The sequence below is a fragment of the Melospiza melodia genome, chromosome 3 (assembly GCF_035770615.1).
Source record: "Melospiza melodia melodia isolate bMelMel2 chromosome 3, bMelMel2.pri, whole genome shotgun sequence".
Lineage (NCBI taxonomy): Eukaryota > Metazoa > Chordata > Aves > Passeriformes > Passerellidae > Melospiza > Melospiza melodia.
Window position 1 is genome coordinate 35,879,333 of NC_086196.1, and position 21,693 is coordinate 35,901,025.

At 36.2% G+C, this 21,693-nt stretch overlaps 1 protein-coding gene across 20 annotated transcripts in view; it reads right to left on the reverse strand.

The window, feature by feature from the left end:
* SYNE1 (spectrin repeat containing nuclear envelope protein 1) overlaps positions 1–21,693 on the reverse strand; it is a 289,695-nt gene that overhangs the window by 120,095 nt on the left and 147,907 nt on the right. For all 20 annotated transcript variants that reach the window (XM_063151313.1, XM_063151312.1, XM_063151296.1 and 17 more), the window contains 17 exons: positions 20,262–20,405; positions 19,777–19,932; positions 17,950–18,114; positions 16,644–16,816; positions 15,666–15,819; positions 15,384–15,527; positions 13,106–13,270; positions 11,487–11,804; positions 10,593–10,748; positions 9,754–9,924; positions 8,706–9,032; positions 7,433–7,585; positions 5,958–6,125; positions 4,660–4,836; positions 3,701–3,847; positions 2,530–2,655; positions 887–1,063 (listed from right to left, as the gene is read on the reverse strand). In XM_063151313.1, coding sequence (XP_063007383.1) covers positions 887–1,063; positions 2,530–2,655; positions 3,701–3,847; positions 4,660–4,836; positions 5,958–6,125; positions 7,433–7,585; positions 8,706–9,032; positions 9,754–9,924; positions 10,593–10,748; positions 11,487–11,804; positions 13,106–13,270; positions 15,384–15,527; positions 15,666–15,819; positions 16,644–16,816; positions 17,950–18,114; positions 19,777–19,932; positions 20,262–20,405 — 3,021 coding nt within the window. The remainder of the gene's footprint in view (positions 1–886; positions 1,064–2,529; positions 2,656–3,700; positions 3,848–4,659; positions 4,837–5,957; positions 6,126–7,432; positions 7,586–8,705; positions 9,033–9,753; positions 9,925–10,592; positions 10,749–11,486; positions 11,805–13,105; positions 13,271–15,383; positions 15,528–15,665; positions 15,820–16,643; positions 16,817–17,949; positions 18,115–19,776; positions 19,933–20,261; positions 20,406–21,693) is intronic.

Sequence of the window (21,693 nt, forward strand, 5' to 3'; positions counted from 1 at the left end):
GGGAAATGATTAGAAAGAAAACACCTTGTGCCACATCTAACAGTACAGTGGGTGTCTCCCTTTCATTATAATCCAAAGTTACTGACTGAAAGAGTGAAGAAATAGAGACTCTTTCTTCTTCTTCTTGGATTCTCATGATAGCTGATATAACAGCTTTCAGTCCAGATTGTGCTGAGACATCTTCAAAGGCTTTGACTTTGTTCCAAAGTGTCAGCAGAACAGAAACGGAGAGGGAATGCTGTTGGCTTTTCACCTAACTCTTGGCACATCAGAAAAGTAATACAAGCAAAGTCTAGACCAAAAATGCAAAACCCACATATTTAATAATTTATTAAAGAAATTATCTTTTTGTGCATTTATTGGTATGTGCAGTAACTGATGTGTACAGAATGGTCATAAAATGTCTCTTTTGGAATGAATGAAAGAAGATATGAAGGTATTTGTCTCATTAATTAAATTGTGTTTCTGTCATACCTCTTCTTATACCAATAAGCAATACCAAATAGTTTCATTGACTAATTTTGAAATACTTCTAAACTATTTAGAAAAAGAATTTAGCAAGCACAATTTGTAAATCTTATCTTCAGATCCACTGTGATCAGCATTTAGTCTACTCTAAAAGCAAATGCAAATCAGATCAGGAGGCTGACAGTTGTCTATTATTAAAAAAAACAAAGCCAGAAAAATACCAAAGTACAGTTTTCTGCTCTCCAAATCACCCTGCAGCATCAACAAGGAAACACTCTTTCCTCTATGTTCTCTGCTCTTGTTTAGAGCATATTAGTCATTGTATGCAGTACATGCATATAATATAAATCATAAAAAAATATCAGCCACAGGATGAACTTCTTCCTTACCTTCTATTCTTAACCCAAAGTCTCCTTACCTTAACCTGGAGTACCATATTCTGGGCAATATTTAGCTCCAACTCTGCCCGTCTCCTTTTTAAATTCTGTACTTGTTGATCCGCATCCTGGAAATATATCCAGAGCTCAGCCTTCAACTGTTTGATCTCTTCCCAACCTTGAGACAAATACTGTGAGTGCATTATCTGTTGCTCAATCTAGAAGAAAAGAAATGGAGCAGGAATGCTTTAATTCATCTATTTTTGGAGAATGGAGGATGAATACCATTCTTCCTCTGAGCACAATACCATACAAAAGCAATTTCTGCACCAGATTCTGAAGGGGCTAACATTATCCACAAAATGAGCCTTAACCTTCAAAAGTCACAAAAATTGTACCTATCAAAGGAAATATAGGTGGAAACAACAACAAAAAAGAAATTAACAATCATTCACCCTTGAGAAGAAGCAAGTAAGTTTATGAATGCTTGTATTTCAATGTTCTTTGTCCTCTGTTAAAGCTTAAATTATTTGTATAATTTAGTCTACTGCATGCCAAGACTACTGCTACAGTGTACCCTACATAAAAGTTTCAACTAAATAGTTCAATTTAATATGCTTAGCCCAGTTATTTTTCCTATATGCCTCTTCTGAAATGCCAATAAGAATGCTTACCAGACCTTAGCCATCAATCCTCTTACACCAATAGTGACACAGCTGCTTTTGCTCTAAATACAGCAGTCGGGTGCCTTTAAGATTTAGACACTCAACCAGCTTAGCATATCTAGGCACTATACCATCTGTGATTTCTTATCAATGTTTCACTGCTTTGTATGTCAAAGGAGTGTCTTATTCTGATGTTGGGGATGATTTTCAGCTATTCACTTCTTCTGCCATATTTTTAGGGGTCATTTGGATGTGTACAAGTCCCTTCTGTGGTATGGAATGCTGTTACTGTATGTATTAGATTTTTACTCTTGTTAGAAGTAGTTTCAAAACTTTGGTTGTGTGTCTGTGTAAGAGAGATTAAATTTTTCATGTTTAAAACAAGAGGAATGCTCATAACACTTTTCCAATAACTTAAGTTTATAGTTCTATTTTAAACCTAAGCATTAAATTACTTTAAAACTTAAAATTGAGGAAAACTTCTATAAATTAATATGCTGAAATAGATGTACTTTGATTCATTAACTAAACCATCATATTTTCTATTGTTATGATGGTTATTATATTAGTAATCTATTAATATTGGCCAATATGAACATATGTCTATTGTTGAATAAATAATAACAACAAAATATGTCTCAGATGTAATAAAATACAGAGGATATTAGACTGAATTGTTTTTTGAAAACATAACTTGAATAAAGTTTTCTTCCACAGAATGTTATTTCTGTAGCTTTAGACCAACATCTTGTAACATTGTGTAGGTACCTTTATCAACCTTAGTTGTGTGTCTTTTTATTAGTACCAGGATGGTAATGTATGGATTTAATAATTTAAAAAAAAAAAAAAAGAAGCAGAAAGAGAAAACTATTTAACTATATTTAAAGAAATAATTGAGATGAAAGTAAGATGAAATTTCTTTAAACCATTGCCCAATATGACCTTTTTAAAAGGGAACAGATCAAGGCAGTTAAAGCTCTAAATAGGATTAGAAGTGGGTTGTTGTGGTTATCTTGTACCGTTTGTTTTGTTTGTTGAATATCTGCTGCTGTACTCTTCACTGTGGCATCTGACAGATCACACATGGAGCACAGGAGATCCAAATATGTATTAGCCTGCTCCTGCAGGGCCCGGAAATGTTTAACCTGAGGGAAGACAACTCAAAAATAAACTCTGAGACTGTGGAAATAATATCTTGTTTTATTGCAATCACACATTTTAGTCTTTTTGCCCTGCCTTCTTATTTTTTCCATAAAATTAAATGTAGAAACACATTGTTTTTTTAGGTAATGTTGCTATGTTATAATTATGGAAAGCAATAATCCTTAAAAACTTTATTATTATCTAATTACCAAAGTACTTGGAGACATATGAATTAGCTAGCTTATTTCTTAGCAACACAACAGGTGACAGACTCTTCCAATGTGAATGGGAACCAGAGCTTTATGGGCTTATCAACAATGTCCTGTTCCTACAGCTATAAAATTTTCCAGTGTCTGACAGATGACGAGAAATTCAGCTTAGTGGCACTTAAGTGCTGGTCTCACTGTGTCACACACACCCTGCTTCCCCTCCCCTTGTAGGTCTGCCATCTCTAGTATTTCAAGGTCTCTATTAAGAGAGATGATGGATGAGACAGCTCTGAATTCCAGCATTTTTAGCACCATACCAGTTTAATATAAAACCAAGCTACAAATCCAATGTAAAACACATTGTCACTAAGAATAATCAAAAATCAATGAACAAATTCTTAATAGTCAACATGGGCTACAGGCAGTTCTATGCTCTTAGACTGAAAAATTTTTTCAGTTGCCTGATAATTGACTCTGTGTCCATGGTAGTGTGAAAAGGTCTCATGAGGAACACAGTAGATAGATGGGCAATTGGACAAGCAGAAAGACACAACCCCTCTGCTAAACACATCTATGGAGTATCTGATTTATCTAACTGGCCATCATTTTTCAGGTAACATGTTTCTAAGCATTAAGCAGAGCTAGTAAAAGTCCTCTTAGATTTTTCACCTACAGATATTTTGAATTCCAGATATTCCTTCTGGGGTTGGGAATGAACATTGAGGCTACACAGCTTTCTGAGAAGGCTACAAAATATCTAATTTCTAAACATTTAAATCTCTCATCTGAACTCGCCTTGTTAAGAATAACTGAGCTTTTTCAAGTGCTAAACTTTTACCTGTTTAACTGCATCTGCCAGGCTGAACGCTGTCCAAGTCGTTGGCTTTAGCTCTGATTGCACTGTAGACAGCCAAGTCTGGCACTGTTGAAGAGTATCCTGATGATTAACATGCTTCTGGAGCTCATGTTCCAAAGTCTGGTACACCTAAACAAAACATTTTTTAAGTTTATCACATATTCAAATATCACATTGTCTCTCTTTTCCTACCTTGAAAACTGACGATAAAATAGAATTATCAAGACGTTGATTATTTTAGCCCTTGTACACAAGAGCTGAAAGCTCCTTAAACTCTCACTGCACCCTGATAACATGTGAAGAAGATGCACAATATTTAATGCACAGATTCTGAAAAGAAAAAATAGAAATGCAAATGAAGAACGTGCTCTCTTTTTCCTGTATCCAACATTTTTGTATTGATTTTGTATAAGATTATTTTTAGTTTGTTTTTGGGTTGCTTTGTTCAGGGTTTTTTTGGGTTTTGTTTGGGCATTTTTTTGACTGCTGGCTTGATCTCCTAATTGGTTTAACAGAATGACCCAGCTGTCCCTTCTTATTCTGGTTTTAATGAGAGAGACAGTATTTCCTAGCACATACTTGATACCTGTTTATGTATGTATGCAAACTATCAACACTAAGACTGCAATTTGCTCCCTAGTTTTTGAAATACAAAAAGGTCTATTTTTTTCTGCTGCAGCTGCTCAGAAGCTAGTGAACATGAAGGTAGTGAGCACACAGCAAGAATTAGAACTGACTTTTGCTGGTTGCAAGACTACATTTGGATCACAAGGAATTCAGCTGTAGCACAGGAATGATGAAGTGCTCAGTAACCTGTAGGCTCAATCAAAATGGAAACAGTAGGAAGAGTTTTATACCATTTAAAGAAATATCTCATAGAAATAAAAATACACTTTATTTTTAAATGGCCTGAAAAAAAATATCTTTGAAACAAGACTTACTCTTTGGGCTGTGCTACATATGGCAGAATAGCTGTCCCTTGTCCCCTGAAGATGGCTTTGTATATTTTGCTTAAATTTTGCTTGAAGATGTTCTGAGCACTGGCTGATCAGGTAGTCACCTTTACTCTTAAGGTTGTTCAAACGATCTTCAAACCCTGCAATTTCTTCCATGATAGCCTAAGAAACAGATAAAATACTTTTGAAGAAATATGCTTGCTGCGGCACAGAACATTTTTTCTCCCTTCTTTAAACACTTTCATCTTCAGATTTGGAAAAAAAAATTCAGACAACATGTGTTGCCATAGTCAAGCTACTGGATTCCATGTTTATTGTAAAGTCATTGTCAAAAGTCTTTACACAGATACCCCACAGAAACAGAAGTAGCACTGTCATAATGTGTACACACTCTCTGCTCAGACCCCAAGACTATGCCTAATCTTCATTTGTTGCATGCTATTCAAGGCTTCTCCAGCTTCTCTTGTGTCTAGTAATGCAAACTAAATCTCATGCTGAATCATATCTCATTCCATAAGCTCTTTCACGGTTGACAGTTCTTTCCATTGACTTTGGCGGAGCCAATTTTTTATCTAAGGAGGTTACTTAAAGAACAGCACACCAATCACAAATAATTTAAAGACTTCAATATTTGCTGAATCCCAGTTTCAGGTAGTGGTAGGCTGGATTTTGTTCTCTTTTATCTTCTAGAAAGCATTGGCTATCAAGGTATTAAATGATTTTCACTAACAGCAACCATAATACCACCTTGACTAAAAGCTACAACCTAATTGAACCTAAAATTAGAACAACCCAATAGAGGTGCCTCTAGTTTCTGTACTTTCTTCTCCATTGCTGTTTTATCAACCAAATACAATGTGGTGATCACATCTCTAAAGTTTTTGTTAGCAGATCCATATCAAGAAAATTTTCAATGTATTTTTTTTTTTTCAACCTTAGAAATGCTAAAACAAATACTTCAGGAGTAAAATGACCAAAAAATACTTCAGGAGTAAAATGACCAAAATCCAGTTTCTGTGGTTCATTTTCTGGGAAGTCTCAGGGAAAATCTGACACAGAATTCAGATCAGAGTATGTCAAAGCTCTTTGTGTACGTGTAGTTTCGTCCAAGAAAGGATGCTAACAACAAGCCAGATTTGTTAACTGCATTAATGACACTGAAGCTTATTTACACAGCAGCAAGAGAAATAAAATAGGGAAATGACAAACAGTAAGAGCACTGGAGTGAAGGCAGAGAAGAAAAATTCTATTTTACAAAGGAAGATCACCAATACCAAACCCACCTTTTGGTTAGCTAGTTGCTGAGTGATTATTTCAAGATTGCTGCTTTCCATGAGGTCAGGGCTGGCCAATCTGCTGGACATATGTAATAACCACTTTTCCCCTTCTTGCAAATCACTATTGTAATCCTCATGTTCTTTTACTCTCACCTCTAAGGTTTCAACACATGCCTGCAGGTCCACAATAACTGAAATTAATTTTTCAGGTACAAGAGTTTTTACGGGATTTGATTTTACAAGAGTTAAAAATCCCCAAACAAGCCAAAACCCACCAAGAACTGAAGACATAGTAAGAATTACCATCTAAATTTATATTCCTGTGAGGAAAGTTCATTTGAATAGATTGTAAAGGAAGAAATCAAAACACACTTTTATTCTATGAATACATTTCTGTGAATAATTACTTCTGTGGTACCAAGCAGTATTTTCATTCCAGATGAAATACCATACTTTGAAGACTGAAGCAAACACTTGAGAGATGAAAACAATCAACTTGACACTGAATTCACCAACAGTTATTACACACTCTGAAAGATTGCACTTGACCTACCAAATGCTATGGCTGCTGCTTACAGCCTTTGCATGTACATACTGCCCATGCCTGTGGTAGGCAAATTAAGAATGTACGCACTGACTTAAAAAGAATTTATTCTTTTCAGGAAGCTTCTCTAAATTTCAGCCCCCAAAATTGTATCTAATGCAAGGGGCATCACTTTTTTGCTACAGATCAGAGGTGTATCTTTAAATTAAAAAACAACCTTGAACAAAATAAAATCATTTCCTACTGGAGTCTGGATTGGCAATTAAAGGTGCCTAGGTCAAACATAAGTACTAACATGGTTTGCAGAGCTTATCCTTGTTAGGAGTATAACCTATTAAAAGCTTTAGGAATAATCATACTTTAGGATGTATTTAGAAGCATTAGACCTTCCAAAGTACTACATGCATATGGACTAATGAATCAGTGTTAATTAATAATGTCCTTGCTGAATTAAATTATATCCATCTTGCAGTTTGTTTTCTCCACTGCCTTTTATTCAACAACTAAACTAAACAGTGTGTGTGGAGATCAAGCAGAAACAAGAGACAGTATAATCTAAAAGGATCAATCCCTTCAAGAAATAATGTACTTAGAATTCTAAGAAATGCTTTTAAAACTAGTAACAATAACACAGACTAGTCACTGATACATACCTCCTTAGTGGTACAAAACACAAAGACTACACATGCCACACTCAATTAATTTCAGCTACACTGGTTAGATTTATTTATGTAGTTTTTTTCATATTCAAAATTTGCCTGTCACTTCTGTCCCTCCTCCAAAAGAAAATAAAAAAAAAAAAACAACAAAGCACCAAGAGTAATTAAGGGTAGCTGGTTCTTTGTACAGACATGACAACATGAAATAAACAGCTAATTTCTTAAAGAGGGTAAAAATACAGCAAATTGGAAGAATCCCGAAGTTTCTTCCTTTTTACCTTAGTTTTGCTGCAGAGTTCCTGGTAACTGCTCTGAAGGTCTTGAATGTTGTTCTTTAGAGCCACATCATTCACCAGATCACAAAGTGCCTCTCCCTTTTCAATCACTGACTTTATTGAGGGTTCATGAGACAGAACAGTCTGTTGTATGGACTACAATGCAAGCAAGAATTAAAACATACCTACTGATCACTGGAGATGTATTTCACTAACTTCCCTTTGATCTGATGCACAGCCTTCTACCATGGTTTATATCATCCTTTCCAGACAGGCAGAACTTTGTTTAACAATGCAGGATTCTGTTTCTCAGCCCTGCCCTGAGACAACAACTGTGCACACATGTAAAAACAACTGAGTGGCTAGTAGCATGGCTGACAGTCTGGAGCTGGAGAAGCAAAGGAATCTATCTGCATGAAGTGGCTAGTTCTAGGGATAAAATTCGTTCAGAGGAAGAAACTATGAAAATAGGTGGGAAAGTATCACCAAAGCCATCCCCTTAGTGAGATGGTAAGGGGAACTGGGCAGCTTTAGCAAGAAAGCCTTGAAGCAATGTAGGTACTGCTCAGCAATTACCAAAACTTTGTTGGTTTGTTGGCAACATCTTTTCAGCCACAAATGTAAAGCACAGCACTACATGGGCTGCTGTGAGTAGAGTTAACTCCACCTCAGCTGGGAGAAGTACCAATTCATGAAACATCTGTAATCCTAGAGTATTTTACGAAAACATCATCATCAGAAGAAATGGGGTTTGTAAACACATCTTCTACTCATTTTTGTGACTGGAGAATAACCAGTCATAACGTAACACTTCATTAAAATCCTGATAAAAACTTGGGAGGTTATAGCAGCTGTCTGGGATATCAGTTGAGCTGGGATATCCAGCTTTAACCAGAAAGCTGATTAAGTCAATGTAAAGAGTGACAATGCCTGAAGTTAAGAAAGACCAACTGATTTCTATATTCACTTCAACTGTAATCACCTCTGTTGAGATCAATGCAATTACTCATATGTGTACTCATACAAGAATTTGCTCCATTACAGGAAACTTCCAGCTATGGAAGCCTTTTTAGGACGTTCACATTTCAAATCAAGGGGCTCAGTCTGGTTTGTAGAAGCAGGTATCATGCATGTTTTCATTGATGCTGATTGGGACATTCAGAGCAGAAACATCTCATGTACCTATTGAAGAAACTTGGATACCTGATCAGAGGATTTACTGAGAATCACTAGATTAAAATAAATTCAGTAGTATTATGAGGTAATCCCTTTTTACCTTGTATTTGGACAATTGTGCCTTCTTCTCATAGAGTTCACTCTTAGGCTCCACAGGAGCATGTAAGATGGCTTGGTACTCCATGACCCACTGAGTTTGGGCCTTATACTTGTCTGAGAACTCCTTTACCAGCTGAAGACACTTCTCTGAAGTCATGTGCTCTTTTCTGATGGAGCCAGCCAGCTCTTCAAGCTGTTCCACGTGATCTCCAATTTCTTTTCTGAACTGGTCAACTTCATTTTCTTCCATGAATTTTATAGCTCGCTCCCCCTTCTCACGGGCTGATTTCAGTAAACTGTGGCCTATGTCCATATCACTCAATAGCACCTGTGAAGGAAACCTTGGTTAACAGAAAATATATGAAAACTTGCCTTTTTTAAACTTTGCTACAGACACAGAAATAATTGCTAGGGAAAATTAGTGGACTTTTCAGTACAAAATTGCCTGGAGTTAAGATGTGTCAAGCTAGAAGGAAGCAAATAAAGCAAATACCTCTGCCCTGCACTGGGCTTGTGAACTTAACAGAGCTAAGGGCTCCCAGGAGAGGATCTCTGCTCCAAATTCTGGAACAGATGAAAGCTTTCCCTTAGCATATTACATTTAAGCTGCTTAAGCTGCAGGACATATGAAAAGCTCATCTACAACTTTCAGGACGAAATATGAGTGCTTCAATGAAGAGAAATAGGAAGCACTTCTTGCCACAGGACATAGAAAATACACAGTGCACAAAGAAAGCATACTTGCAGGGAATTGGGGATATAGGAATTTAGTTTAAGTTTTAACCTAACATAAAAGATAGAAGCATGCCTTACGGAAGTATTTAGGACTATATTATTTAGGATTATTTGCTATATTATTTAGGACTACTTGTAACTTTAATAGCCAAACTATGATCTAATGAGATGTGATAACAGAAAGTTTTGTACTGTGTAGTCTTATCTCCTCTGGGACGGTAAAGCCAGAATTTTGACCAGCTGTTAAGATGTATGTTAAAATACAGCCTCCTGTTTGTGAACAGAAACAAAAATTGCATTTAAGAAAGCTGTACCTCTAGTTTCTGCACTTTTTTCTCCATTACTGTTTTATCAACCACGTCAAATTTGGTGATCACATTTTTGAAGTTCTTGTTAGTAGCTCCATACCAATTTGTGTAAGCACTAAAAGACAATTCTGACTCCTCCATACAGCGTATTTCTTCTTCCAGAAACTTTACTTGCTCCTTCAAACAAATACAGAAGGTAAGGGGTAGAAACAAGGACCACTCAGATGTTTACCATTGGTATTGCTTTAAGATCACAATAAATTGCTATTTATTAATAAAATCTATTATACAAAGATAAAACATATAGGCTTTGAGTTATTTCATAAATACTGAATTTAAATAATTCTTACAGGGCTCTTGTCAGGGTGCACATATGTCAATCACCAATATTAAAACTGAACTAATACTAAACACTGAAAATGTACTCACATTTTGAACTTTGAATTGTGACTTTTCATTACAGTACTATGAGACAATTACTACTTAAACTAACCTGAAGACTTCACCTTACCAAATCAAAGTTCCACATACTAATGTGTATCAGTGGCAGTCTGAAAACATTTCTTTGCAGGTCAATCAGCATTCAAGCATGCTTTATTCTGAATTTCTCCTCTGATACTATCAAAAAAGATAGTGACAGGGCAGTCTGCTTCATTATCCTGATTATGTTTCTGTAATACATTTAATCCAATGAAATCTATGTGTATATGTATCTGAATATATATGTGAATGTTGTGCTAATGAGTCTACAGTAATGAACAGACTCTGATAAAGTCTAATTACAAAAGCTTGTATTTGCTTCTTAACTGGCAACTTATGATGTTACAACTTATGATGTTACTTACCAAGACATGAAGAAGAAGAGTTTGGTAGCGAGATGTAAGCTGTGTAGCCTGACTTCCCATTCTACTTGCAGTGAGATTTTCCTCTAGTATTTGCTGAGCCAATACCCCAACCTCCTCTACATCATCTTTGTAGATTGTAATGTCTTCATGCCACTTCTATGAGAAAGAAATTATCAAGCTTGTATGACTGATTCAAACATCTCAAACGATCAGGAATTTAATTGTAACCAAGTCAGGAAATCATTGAAAAGAAAAACTAATACACGGCTGTAAACATTCATTTACAACTGGAAAACAAACCAGAATCTGATGAAAGTTATTGTAACAAATATGCTGGAAAGATTTTCATCCCATATGGACTACATTTCATTACTACTGATACAATACTTGCAATTTTTTCTCCCTTGAAAAATAATAGTAGAAATACAATCTGGACTTTCTATAGATTTCACCTGAAGTTTTGATGATGACTGTAAAGTGTAATCTGGCTTCCTGTGTTTATTCAGAACCATGTCTTCTTGACTCAAGGAGAATTATTACATCAACGCAGTGGGGATTTCATAACACAGCTGGTCACATTTTACTCTTGTTATTATATTCATTCTTTTCCATTCTACTGCCTATCTTTGTACTCAGTTACATCGTCATACACTACAGAGAATTTGAATTACAGATGTCCCTGCAAGATTTCAACATTGTTATAGCCATACCTCCAGCAGTAAAATGGGAAGAACCTGGATCTAGAAGGCAGAAAGCTCTCTTGGAAACATAATTTTAGTTAACAACTCAGAATAAATTGAAAAGCTTTCTCTCATTTTCACAGTGCCATCAAGAATTGACATGGAAACCACACATATTATTTTGTTTAAGGAATGCCTTAACTATATTCTTTACCTTCATTTGTTGAAGCTGCATTTCTTTTGTTGCTCTACCAGACCTCCTCCCCGTCCTGATGGCAACTTTCTCCTCCAGGTTTGTTAACCAGTCATTAACCTTCTGAAATTTTTTCTCCATTAACCTCAGTTTGCTCACAGTGGCATTTAATTGGCTTCTTGCTTCAGAAAGCCTGTGCTGATAAACTTGCCAGTCCTGCCGTAAGGATTCCAGGGCTCTGTCTTCTATCTGGGGAATTCCCCAGGGAATCACCTCCTCTCTGGCATGGACAGCAGCATTCAATAATGCTTGTCCCTCTGCACAGTGGACCTGCAGCTCCTGTAAAGGCAGAGTTAGTTACATACCCTACATTGACAGCTTTCATTCACGCATGGCAAAAACCCCCTTGGCTCCTCTGAAGACAGCCGGGCATTCTCTTTAGTTATCTATGGTTAAACATATATTAGAGAGTCTTTCCTCTAATAACACAGCATGCTCACTTACAAAGCACACCAAGTATCATTATTACTGACAATTGAACTGCAGAAAATTATTGACAAATCATGCACTAAATTCTTTCCTCTCCTGCCAAGTTCATCAGTTCTGAAACACTGGCTGCATGAGACAGCATGAGATGGATGGAATCCATTCACCACAGCACAAATTCAAAACTTTCCAGATGTGTAAAGCAGACTGTAAGACTGGTTCTAAAGTTGAATCTCTTTAAAAACCGAGGCCTCAATCTTCCAAAATATACCAACTATTGTTACATATGTTTGAGACAACACTCCAGACTAATTTTTGATACCCTGTCCTAGATATATATGGCATTTTTCATGCTTATTAGCAATTAATCAGAAAGTACAAAGTGATTAAATCTGATTAGAAAACATAACAAGGAAATTACCTTTACAAAATACAGCTGTGTTTCATCTCAGATTTCACTTGAGATACATATCCATATTTTCAAAATGGGTTTTGTAGATTAACTATAATGAGCAGAAGTATATGCAGAGTCCCTAATCATACAAAGACCCTCTCAGTATCCCAAATAAGGTAATAAACATTTCATATCTCAAGTACAGACTTTGCACTCCTTCAACAATGGGTATTAAAGCATTTTAAGTCAGTTTAAGATAATAACTGGGGAATTACTGAAGCACTATGTGTTCACTGTTCACTTTCACTGAAGTGAGTCAGTGGAAGTCTTCCCACCTCACTATGGGAGCCAGCCTGAGTGAGTGGAACTGCCTGAAAGTAGGTGCACCTGCACTGCGAGCAATAAAAGGTGGAACACCAATGAAAACACTCTTCATATTTTATGAAACACATAGGGAAAATAAGAGATAGACCAACAACTAACAAAAATTCAATACTTTCAGGAAAGGATTAGTATGCCTGGAGATTTCATTCAAGGCCTGACATTTTTTCCAGAAATAAGCAACAGTATTTCCACTACCTTTATTGGCACTACTTTGGAGCAACAAAGGGTTCATATATATTGCAATTTCAAGTTGGTCTCAAGACAATTTTTGTCTGGCAATAAATATTAGTCTGTTACTATACCATCACAGCATTGATTTTGTTTTAAATTTAATTTTATTTTTAAAAATTTTTATTTTCCTGTGGGTGTTACACACCTGTAAATCTCGTAGCGTTGCCTCCTGTTCCTGGGCATCACCATCAAGATGTGATAAACAGTCAAGTTTTTCCTGCTCCTTCTCCAGCCATACTTCAAAGGCCTTCAGATTTCTTTGGTACTCTTGGTGTAAAGTAAGCAGTCCTTCAGCTTTTGTTACAGCCTCCTGTATGTGAAAATATTTGCAAATTTGTATACATATCTTAGTGTATTGTCAAACCAAGAGAACATAAACCCCAGCCATCCATCAAGGGAAAAGGTTTGAATCTGATGCTGAACTTCCAAAGAATTCAAGACTACTTGAATTCTGAAGATGACTCAATTGATTATAGGGAAAGAGGGAGACACATAGGGGTAAAAATACTTATTCCAGAAGATAAGTTTGTAACTTCTGAGATTTAGAGTTTTGATTTGGGATTACTTTTAAATAACACCTTAGTGGTTAATAACAAAAAACTTCCTTGATTCTTTCTGCAATTTAAATCAACTTTGCTGAAGTGATTAATAAGCATATGGCCTTAGAAATTGCATTCTTTTATTTTGCATGACATTTTTTTTTTTTGCAAATGGAACTGGAATCTTCTGTTAGGAACATCCACTATCTTAGATTTGAAGATATCAGCAGTCCCTACACACAGTAAGAAACAGACTACAACTCTTCTGTGTATGTGGGTGAGCAAGTTACAAAAATTTTAGCACTAAAATATTACCATATCTGGAGTACAGAGGGAAAGGTGTCATATATTGGCACAAGATTACCCTTACTAAGTGCAAGAAAAATATACTACATGTAATTCCCATTCTCTAAAAATTATGAGAATGTGGAACCAAGTTCTGATGAATTTACTGTCTGCTTTACCTCTTATTTCTAACAGGTCTGTCTAGTGGGAGAAAGGAGGAGAACAGGAGTCCTATCACATCTTTTAAAAGGCTTGTCCATGCCCAGAAGAGGGAACGGGGGAAGAGAGACCAGTTTTCTTGCCTCTCAACAGGGGCTTAGGAAATTACAACTCGTGGTCTGCTCAGATGTGGGCCATAAATCTTTGGGGAATCTTATCATGTTTCCAGCCTGGCCAGAGGATCAGTAGAATGTTTGAACATTCTTAACTTTCCAGCTATTTGCTTTGAATTTTTAATTTCTTTCTCAGGGCTGGTTGCACTATTAATACTTAACACTACCACCACAGCTGAGAACAGAGAAGCCCAGTCATCTGGAGAAAGAAGCAATGTTCTTGCTACATGAGGTAATATGTAACAGAACTCTTGCCTCTGTGAGCCACCATCCATTTCTTCTCATTGCCATGCTGTTACTCTAACTGTGCAAATACAAGTAGCTTTGTGCAGGAGAAAAAGGTAATGACTAGGGCATCTCCATGGAATAGGATATTTACCAGCACTTCCCAGGACTTATCTATCTCTCTGGAAAATCTGAGCAATTTTATTTACTCAAGCTCAAAAGAATAATGCCAAGCATGGCATTTTTGCAGTTGTGGAAGAGAGGTCCACACAACACTGAATCTCTTATGTGTTTGAAAAACTGAATTTTGGCTGAATTTTGAATTTTGTCATTCTTCATGACAAAGGCATTACTGAGACAACAAAATTCAATTTTACTACATTGCTATCCTGAAGCAAAGCCAGCTGTCTGAGCATGTGTTAGTCATTATTTAATTATCACAGAAGAACTTGGGTTAACTGGAGGTAATTGCCTACATTTATCTCTATCACCAGGTCTTTTATTATTTCTTTTTTACCTTATATCTTACCCTAAACCCCATCCTGATCTTAATCTATGTCCTAATTTTTTCCAGATATACAAAATCAATATTTATCAGGAAATGTAGTACCTATTACACTTGTGTCAGTTTACTTGCTAATAAGGTTCATGCTCATTCATAAAACCTCTGTAGCTGCCAAACATTTGTGAATCACACAACTGACTGATAAAATTCATTGCAACCATACACTTATGCAAATCACAAGTCTGAAGATTTTTTCAACATTTCAGTCACACTGGGTAAAATTATATCTGTGCTGAAGTCAATGAACCTTTTGACATGGAGTTCCTCAGACTATTCTGATTTTTAAAACCCTTCTGAAAGATCTGAAGCTCAGTACAGGAAGACAGACTTATTAATCACCCTAGTAGGTTTCTGCTACAGTAAGTTACAGCTGTCCCCAAACTCTTAATCCTCATTTAACTGTAAAATAAATGATCAATGAAAATATCTTTTCCTTGTTGCCAGCTAAACAAATAGTGCTATGAAGAAAACCAGTACCTTTGTTCTTTCTTTGAGGAACTTATACCTCTCCTGAAGGTCTTGCAGCTCAAGCTGAGCAATGTAGTGCTCAGCCATGCCCTTTCCTTTCACTTCAATAGTCTCCAACAGACTGTTATGACTCAACACCTCTTCATTGAGTAGCTGCAAAACAGAAAGAGAAGAACACATAGAGGGTACCATTAAAACAAGAACACAGATTAATCTTGCAGTTAGACAGTTTGGTTTATTGCTTCTAAGGTGTTATGCATTTGTTGATGGTTTGTCGTAAATCAAACACACCTTTGCTTTGCTGAGGGCAGCTGTTTTTTCCCTCAATTCAGCATATTGCCTTTCAGAAGCATTCATACTTGTTTCTACTTTGTCCATCCATCTGGAAAACTGATTAACATCTTCCTGGTAACTCGTCCATTTGGAGAGAGCTCCTTCAAGTTGACTGTAATTTAAAAATACATATTTTTTGTGCTATTTGAGCAGTGAAATATAGTCATATACAGATATTCTAGGATATTTTTATGAGAGAGATACATCACAAGATAAGCAATCTATTAAAATCCTACAGGTTTTAACTAGCAGTACTGTTTGACTAACAAAGAGAAATTAAGTTTTCCAAACAAGAAATATTAAGTAGATCTTTAATTTATGTAGGTTGACACATTCTAGGTTTAGTAAATGAATTGCAACTGAAAGCATAAGACCCAGAATCAGAAATTTCCTGCCCCTTTACCTACATTCAAAAGTTACTGCATTCTAATGTTTAATTAACCTTGTTTCTTTAACTTGAAACATTTGCAACTATTGATGCTCCACCAGAGAAATCTCCATTTATTCCTTTATATTTCTTTATTCTATCACTAGAAGCAGCACTGTTGGACACTGTAATTTAAAGTATATTCTTTGGAATGGTAGCAAGGAAAAGCAAGCAGGATCTTGATAGAGCAACCATTAATGCCCATGAAAAAAATCTCATTTCTGAGAAGCTTTCAAAGCATCAAGTGCAATACAAAGTAAAATATTCAAGATGATGAACATGGAATCCAATTTTAGGAGTACACTGACAATAAGTGTTAATAAAGCTTAGATCTCTCAGAGTTTCCTCCCCTTCTTCTACTTCAAATGAATCTATCACAACTTCTAAGATTGTTTGGCATGTGCACTCATTTTACATGAATTTGACTCCTGAAGTAATAAAATTACTTTTCAAAAGCTTTGACAGTTCTTTGTTACTAAGCATCATTCTTGACCTCACTCCCTTTTTACCTCTTACACTGGATACAAGAAGACAGAAGAGAAGCCCAGCTGTCTTTCAGATTTTGCAATTGGCCTTCAATCACTGGTACTCCCTCCAGAGAAGTATTTTGCAGAACAGATTCTCCTCTTGTCAGTACAATTTTCATTTGGACTTCTTTTTCTTGTTTCACTGCTAGCAGGCCCTAAGAAGTGAGTGGATATACTTTATTTTTATCATTACCTGGACATGAATATTCTAACTAGAGTCAATGGAACGTAACCTGATCATATTTAGCAGCTTGCAGTGAATTGGAAGATGGACAGTGGGGTTCAAAAGGAAGTGACTTTCAATGGGTAGGTTCAGGCTATTAAAGGAAGTGACAAAAGGAAGTGACTTTCAATGGGTAGGTTCAGGCTATTAAAAAAAACCTTAGTTAACAGGAAAATTCTCGTGGAATCTGTGCAAGTACATAGAGTATATCAGAAAAGGTACTGTTCAGTGAAAAGGCTGACATTCCAAAGAAAACATCACTTAAAAGGAAAACAGGAGGATTCATTCATACAGACAACAAGATGTAATGACAAAGCTCTTCTACAGAGCTGAAATACAGTTCTACCACTCCAGGATATATTTGCAACATGACAGTATCAACAAATAAAATCTGTCATCAGTGTCAGCCTGGGGACTTCAGCTCCTGGAGTTGTGCAGTTGCAAACTCACAGTTTTTAACACTACGTAGTCATGAAAAGCCTGAAAGCATGAACCCAAAAGATTCGATAAACAAAAGCCAAAACATAATTTTCGTATTATGCTACAGTCTTTTGCTTTTTGACCTAGCCTTATACTTTTGAAGATCTTTGGCTCAGAATCCAAGACATCAATAAAATGAAAATATTGTCTTCTAAATGATGCCCTAAATAGCATCTGTTGTCAGCAGATGCTATTTTCTTAACTGTCATCACCATTTTAAAAGCAAATAATTATAGGAAAAGATTTGCTGAATCAACTGTATCACCTGTAAGATCTAAGTATATTGAAATATACTAAACTAACAGAAGTGACTACCCTACTTCTTCCATTTAAACTTCATCAGCCACACAACATCTTTTGAGTACTTCAAGAATTTTCATATATGCAGTTGTCCATGTCATTAAGGTCCTTATCTACTTCTTAGAGAAGAGCTCTTTCTGCTACAAAAGGAGTTACTTTTGAATAAACTGAAAATCAGCATCTGAACAACAGTTATTAGACTAATATGCAACAACTAACTATCCTATATTTGTATTCTTCATATAGATCTAAAAGAGAGCAGGTTTTGAACTCCTGTTTCCATACCTCTAGTTTTAGCATCCGGCTATCCAGAACACTCTTGTCTGCAGTAGGATGGGAGTAGGAATCCAGCATGTGAACTGCATCAGCAACCCAGTCCTGGAGGTCCTTGACACTCTGTGAGAACTGCTGGTGCTCTGCCACAATCCTGTCCATTCTGGAAACTTTCTCCTGCAATTCATACAGCAATTAGCACCAACAGCTATTGAAAGGATTCCCTATTCCCCATACCAACTCATGGACTTTAGAATGAGTCTCATCAATCATACAGAGAAGTTTGCTTCATACACTGATAATTACAAATACACTTAAGCATGGAATGGATTCTGCATTTACACACAAATGAATTGTCCAAACATAAAATACAAATTAAAATCTCAGAAATGTACTTTTTTATTTTCTAAATCTAAAGCTGCAGTTTTCTGGTTTCACTTTTTCTTAAATAAATAAATCACATCTAAGCTCCATGTCAGTGTTGCAATGGAAGCTAACTTGTGCAATCGGCCAATGTAAAAACAGATTTATGCCTGAGAAGCTACACCACAGCAGCAAAATTGCTTTGTTGATATTTGGTAAAGACCTGTTTCCTCAATGACTCTCACTGGTAAAACAATTCTTCTGAAAAACCACTGACACTCATACAAATCAAAAACAAATGCTGTAGTTACATTGCTAAAAGGCTTGAGGTGAACAAGAATACAAGGCAGAGTGTGTTTTTTCCACTGAGACAGAGAACAAATATCAAGTCAATATAACAGGCTTTGGAAATTACTGAGAGGGATCCTCAAGATCCATGGCTATCCAAAAGGGTTCAGGGTTTCTCTAACATGCAGGACTATATGTATCCTGCACCTTAGATGACACCTGCTCATCCTGACCTCTCCTACAAGTTCTGCTTGCATAAGCCTATGTTAGTAACTCATTCGTTTTTCACTTTCTCATTTTGTAGACATGAAAATTTGTTATGGCTGTGCATACAATAATTTTCAGTAAATCAAATATACACTTTATAAGTGTTTCTTCTACAGAAAAAGTAGGAATTGCCAAAGTAGCAATCCCTTAAACATATATACTTTCTGAACTGAATTGTTATTCCAAAACATATTTCCTATATCCTTAATCATTCTAGTTACTGTAGCAACTGTAAGCCTGTATCAAGCCTTCTTCATGACATGAACTTTGAGAAAAATAACAATCTTAATATGGAGGTTTTCTTATCTGTCTCCACTAGAGAGATGGTGGAACTATTAAGAGGTGAAGTGTGGGAAGCTCAAAAAAAGAGAGTGATGTTAAACTCTCAGTTCTTGGTCTGATGGTTTAAAATTTGGCCTATGCCTCCCCTTGAACATTTAAAAGCATCTTAAGAGGCAAATTTTTTTTAGAAGACCAACCTATTACTTTTAGGTGAAAATAATTACAATGCCAATAATCATCATTACAGGATAAGATAAAATAACAACTTGTCTGCATCTTGTATTTTCTAGAAAAAACTCCATCTCTGCTAATTTTTGAAAAATGCCTCTTTCAGATGCAACTTATTACAAAACTGTCTTCATGCTTGAAAGAATCAAAATAAAGTCTGATTATTGTATAATCGGGTGGGATTTACTTCCTAATCAGTACACTTTTAAAAATTAATAACAAAAAATCACAGTTACACTTTGTTGACGGTCCTTACTTTCCACTCTTATAAGTCAATGTGAAAGACAGAATAGCCCAGACACATCACAGAGCAGGCAAGCATGACAACTGCAGTGTTTCACATTTCAGTCTTTATTTTTCCCCACATACATCACAGGAGTTGCTTAGGAGCACATGCATTGGATGCATTACCTTTGTCAGATTGCTTAGAGTAAGATACTGAGAAGACAACTGAGACACTCTGCGCATAAAGCTTTTGCTGACAGCTTGTTCTTCCCACAGCTGCTGAGCTTTCTCTTTTAGCCTGTTGAGCTGATGCTCGTGGCAGCTTATTTCCTCAAGGACAGACTGTAAAGCACAAGCACAGTAATAATAAGAGTGGGTGCAAGAAAGCAGGAGATGGAGAAGCATGAAGGTGCCATGAAAAATAGAAGTGACATATGGCAAGCTTGCTGAGACAGGCACACCATACGGTTACAGCAATGGAGCAGCATGTCATAAGAAATGTGGAGATGCAAAACTTGATGGAACAGGATCATCAACAGTAAACCTCAAAAAAAGTTCCCATCTTATTTAGAGGTCAGGATGCTAGAATGATTAAGCTTTTGTAAGTAACCAATGAGGCCAGGAGAATGGAACAGGAAGGTCTGGCTGTCTTAAGAGCCCTTATAAGTCACCTGCAGCTTTTGCTGTTCTCTCCTCTTGGAAGGAAGATCATGGAGCCGACTGCTACTTCCTTGTACTATCTTCTCAGTTGTGGTCAGCCACTCCTGCAGAGGCTCAGCAGTTGCTTCAAAGTCCTTCATCTGGATCTTTAAGCTCTAGGAAGGCATGCAAATTTCTATGAATAGTCCCAGTGCACTAGACATAACTAATTCATAACACACAGATCAAGAACACAAAAAGGATATATAACTGCAGGCAAATTATACAAAACTCTTCAAATAAATTACATGAGCTCTGCCTGTTCTTATCCCACAGACACTGAAATAAACGTTTGATAGGGCTTTTAAAAAGCAAAATAGAAGCAATAATGTACTACACAGCTGAGGGAAGGCTGAAACAAATTTCTTTTGATTGTAAAGCTTTACAGATTTTATGAGACTTGACTTAATCTAATTCCAGTTCGCATAACTAAGGTAGTGTGAATAAAGGCTAATTTGGGATGTGAGTTATCTAATATGTGACTTCAGTCATTAACATTAAGCCCTCCTTAAGTGGGCTGCTAATGTTTCTAGGTAATGTCTAAATTCAACCCAGTCCTGGGGAATGCTTCTGGTTGTATTCTTTTTATAGAGTAAAATTTTGATCATAAGAAGTGCATTAAATGCATACAACAGCATTCCTTCAGGCCTGCATACTTTTCTTGCAGGCTTATTCTGCATTATTTAATAAAAGAGCACCTAAAATAATTCATGTGGAATAAAAACCTGAACAGCATAGCTCCTGTGCCTTATTTATTTTAATGTATTTTTCCCCCAGACATATTTAATTTTCTTTTCAGCTACACCCGTATCACTTAAACATCTGAATAAAAAAACTAAGCCTGTGAGACTGAAAAATGCTTGACTCAAAAAGACTGAGAACATCCTCTTTCCATGGCAACCTTAAGATGAAGAAAGGTAAGTCCTTGCTATCTGAGAATTTTCTTTGAAATGTTTTCCTACATAATGCATTAAGTGTATTTAAACTTTTTATCGCCTGTCTAGGCAGCATTGGTTTGAAACAAGAATGCCAAGGAACTTTAATTATCCTATTCTATGCAGGGAATTTCAGATGAGACATTTTGACCTTAAAACCTATGACCTTAAAAAGTTTATGATTTTAAGATATTCACCACCTGCTGGTTGAACTGTGAGTTCCAAACAGCGAAAGGCACTTGCAGTTACCTAAAAAGTCGCTCAATTAAATAAGTAAATTTCACGTATTTGCAGTAAGAGAAACAAAATTTGCATACTCTACTGGGACTATTCAATAAGCAGCTGTTTCAGAAACCTGTACTAAAACCATTTTTTCAGAAGGAAAATATGTTTTAGAAACCCAGTACATTTGATGAGACTACTGAATTTCAGGAACTGCTGTTTTGATTCTGAACAACACCCTTCTTCA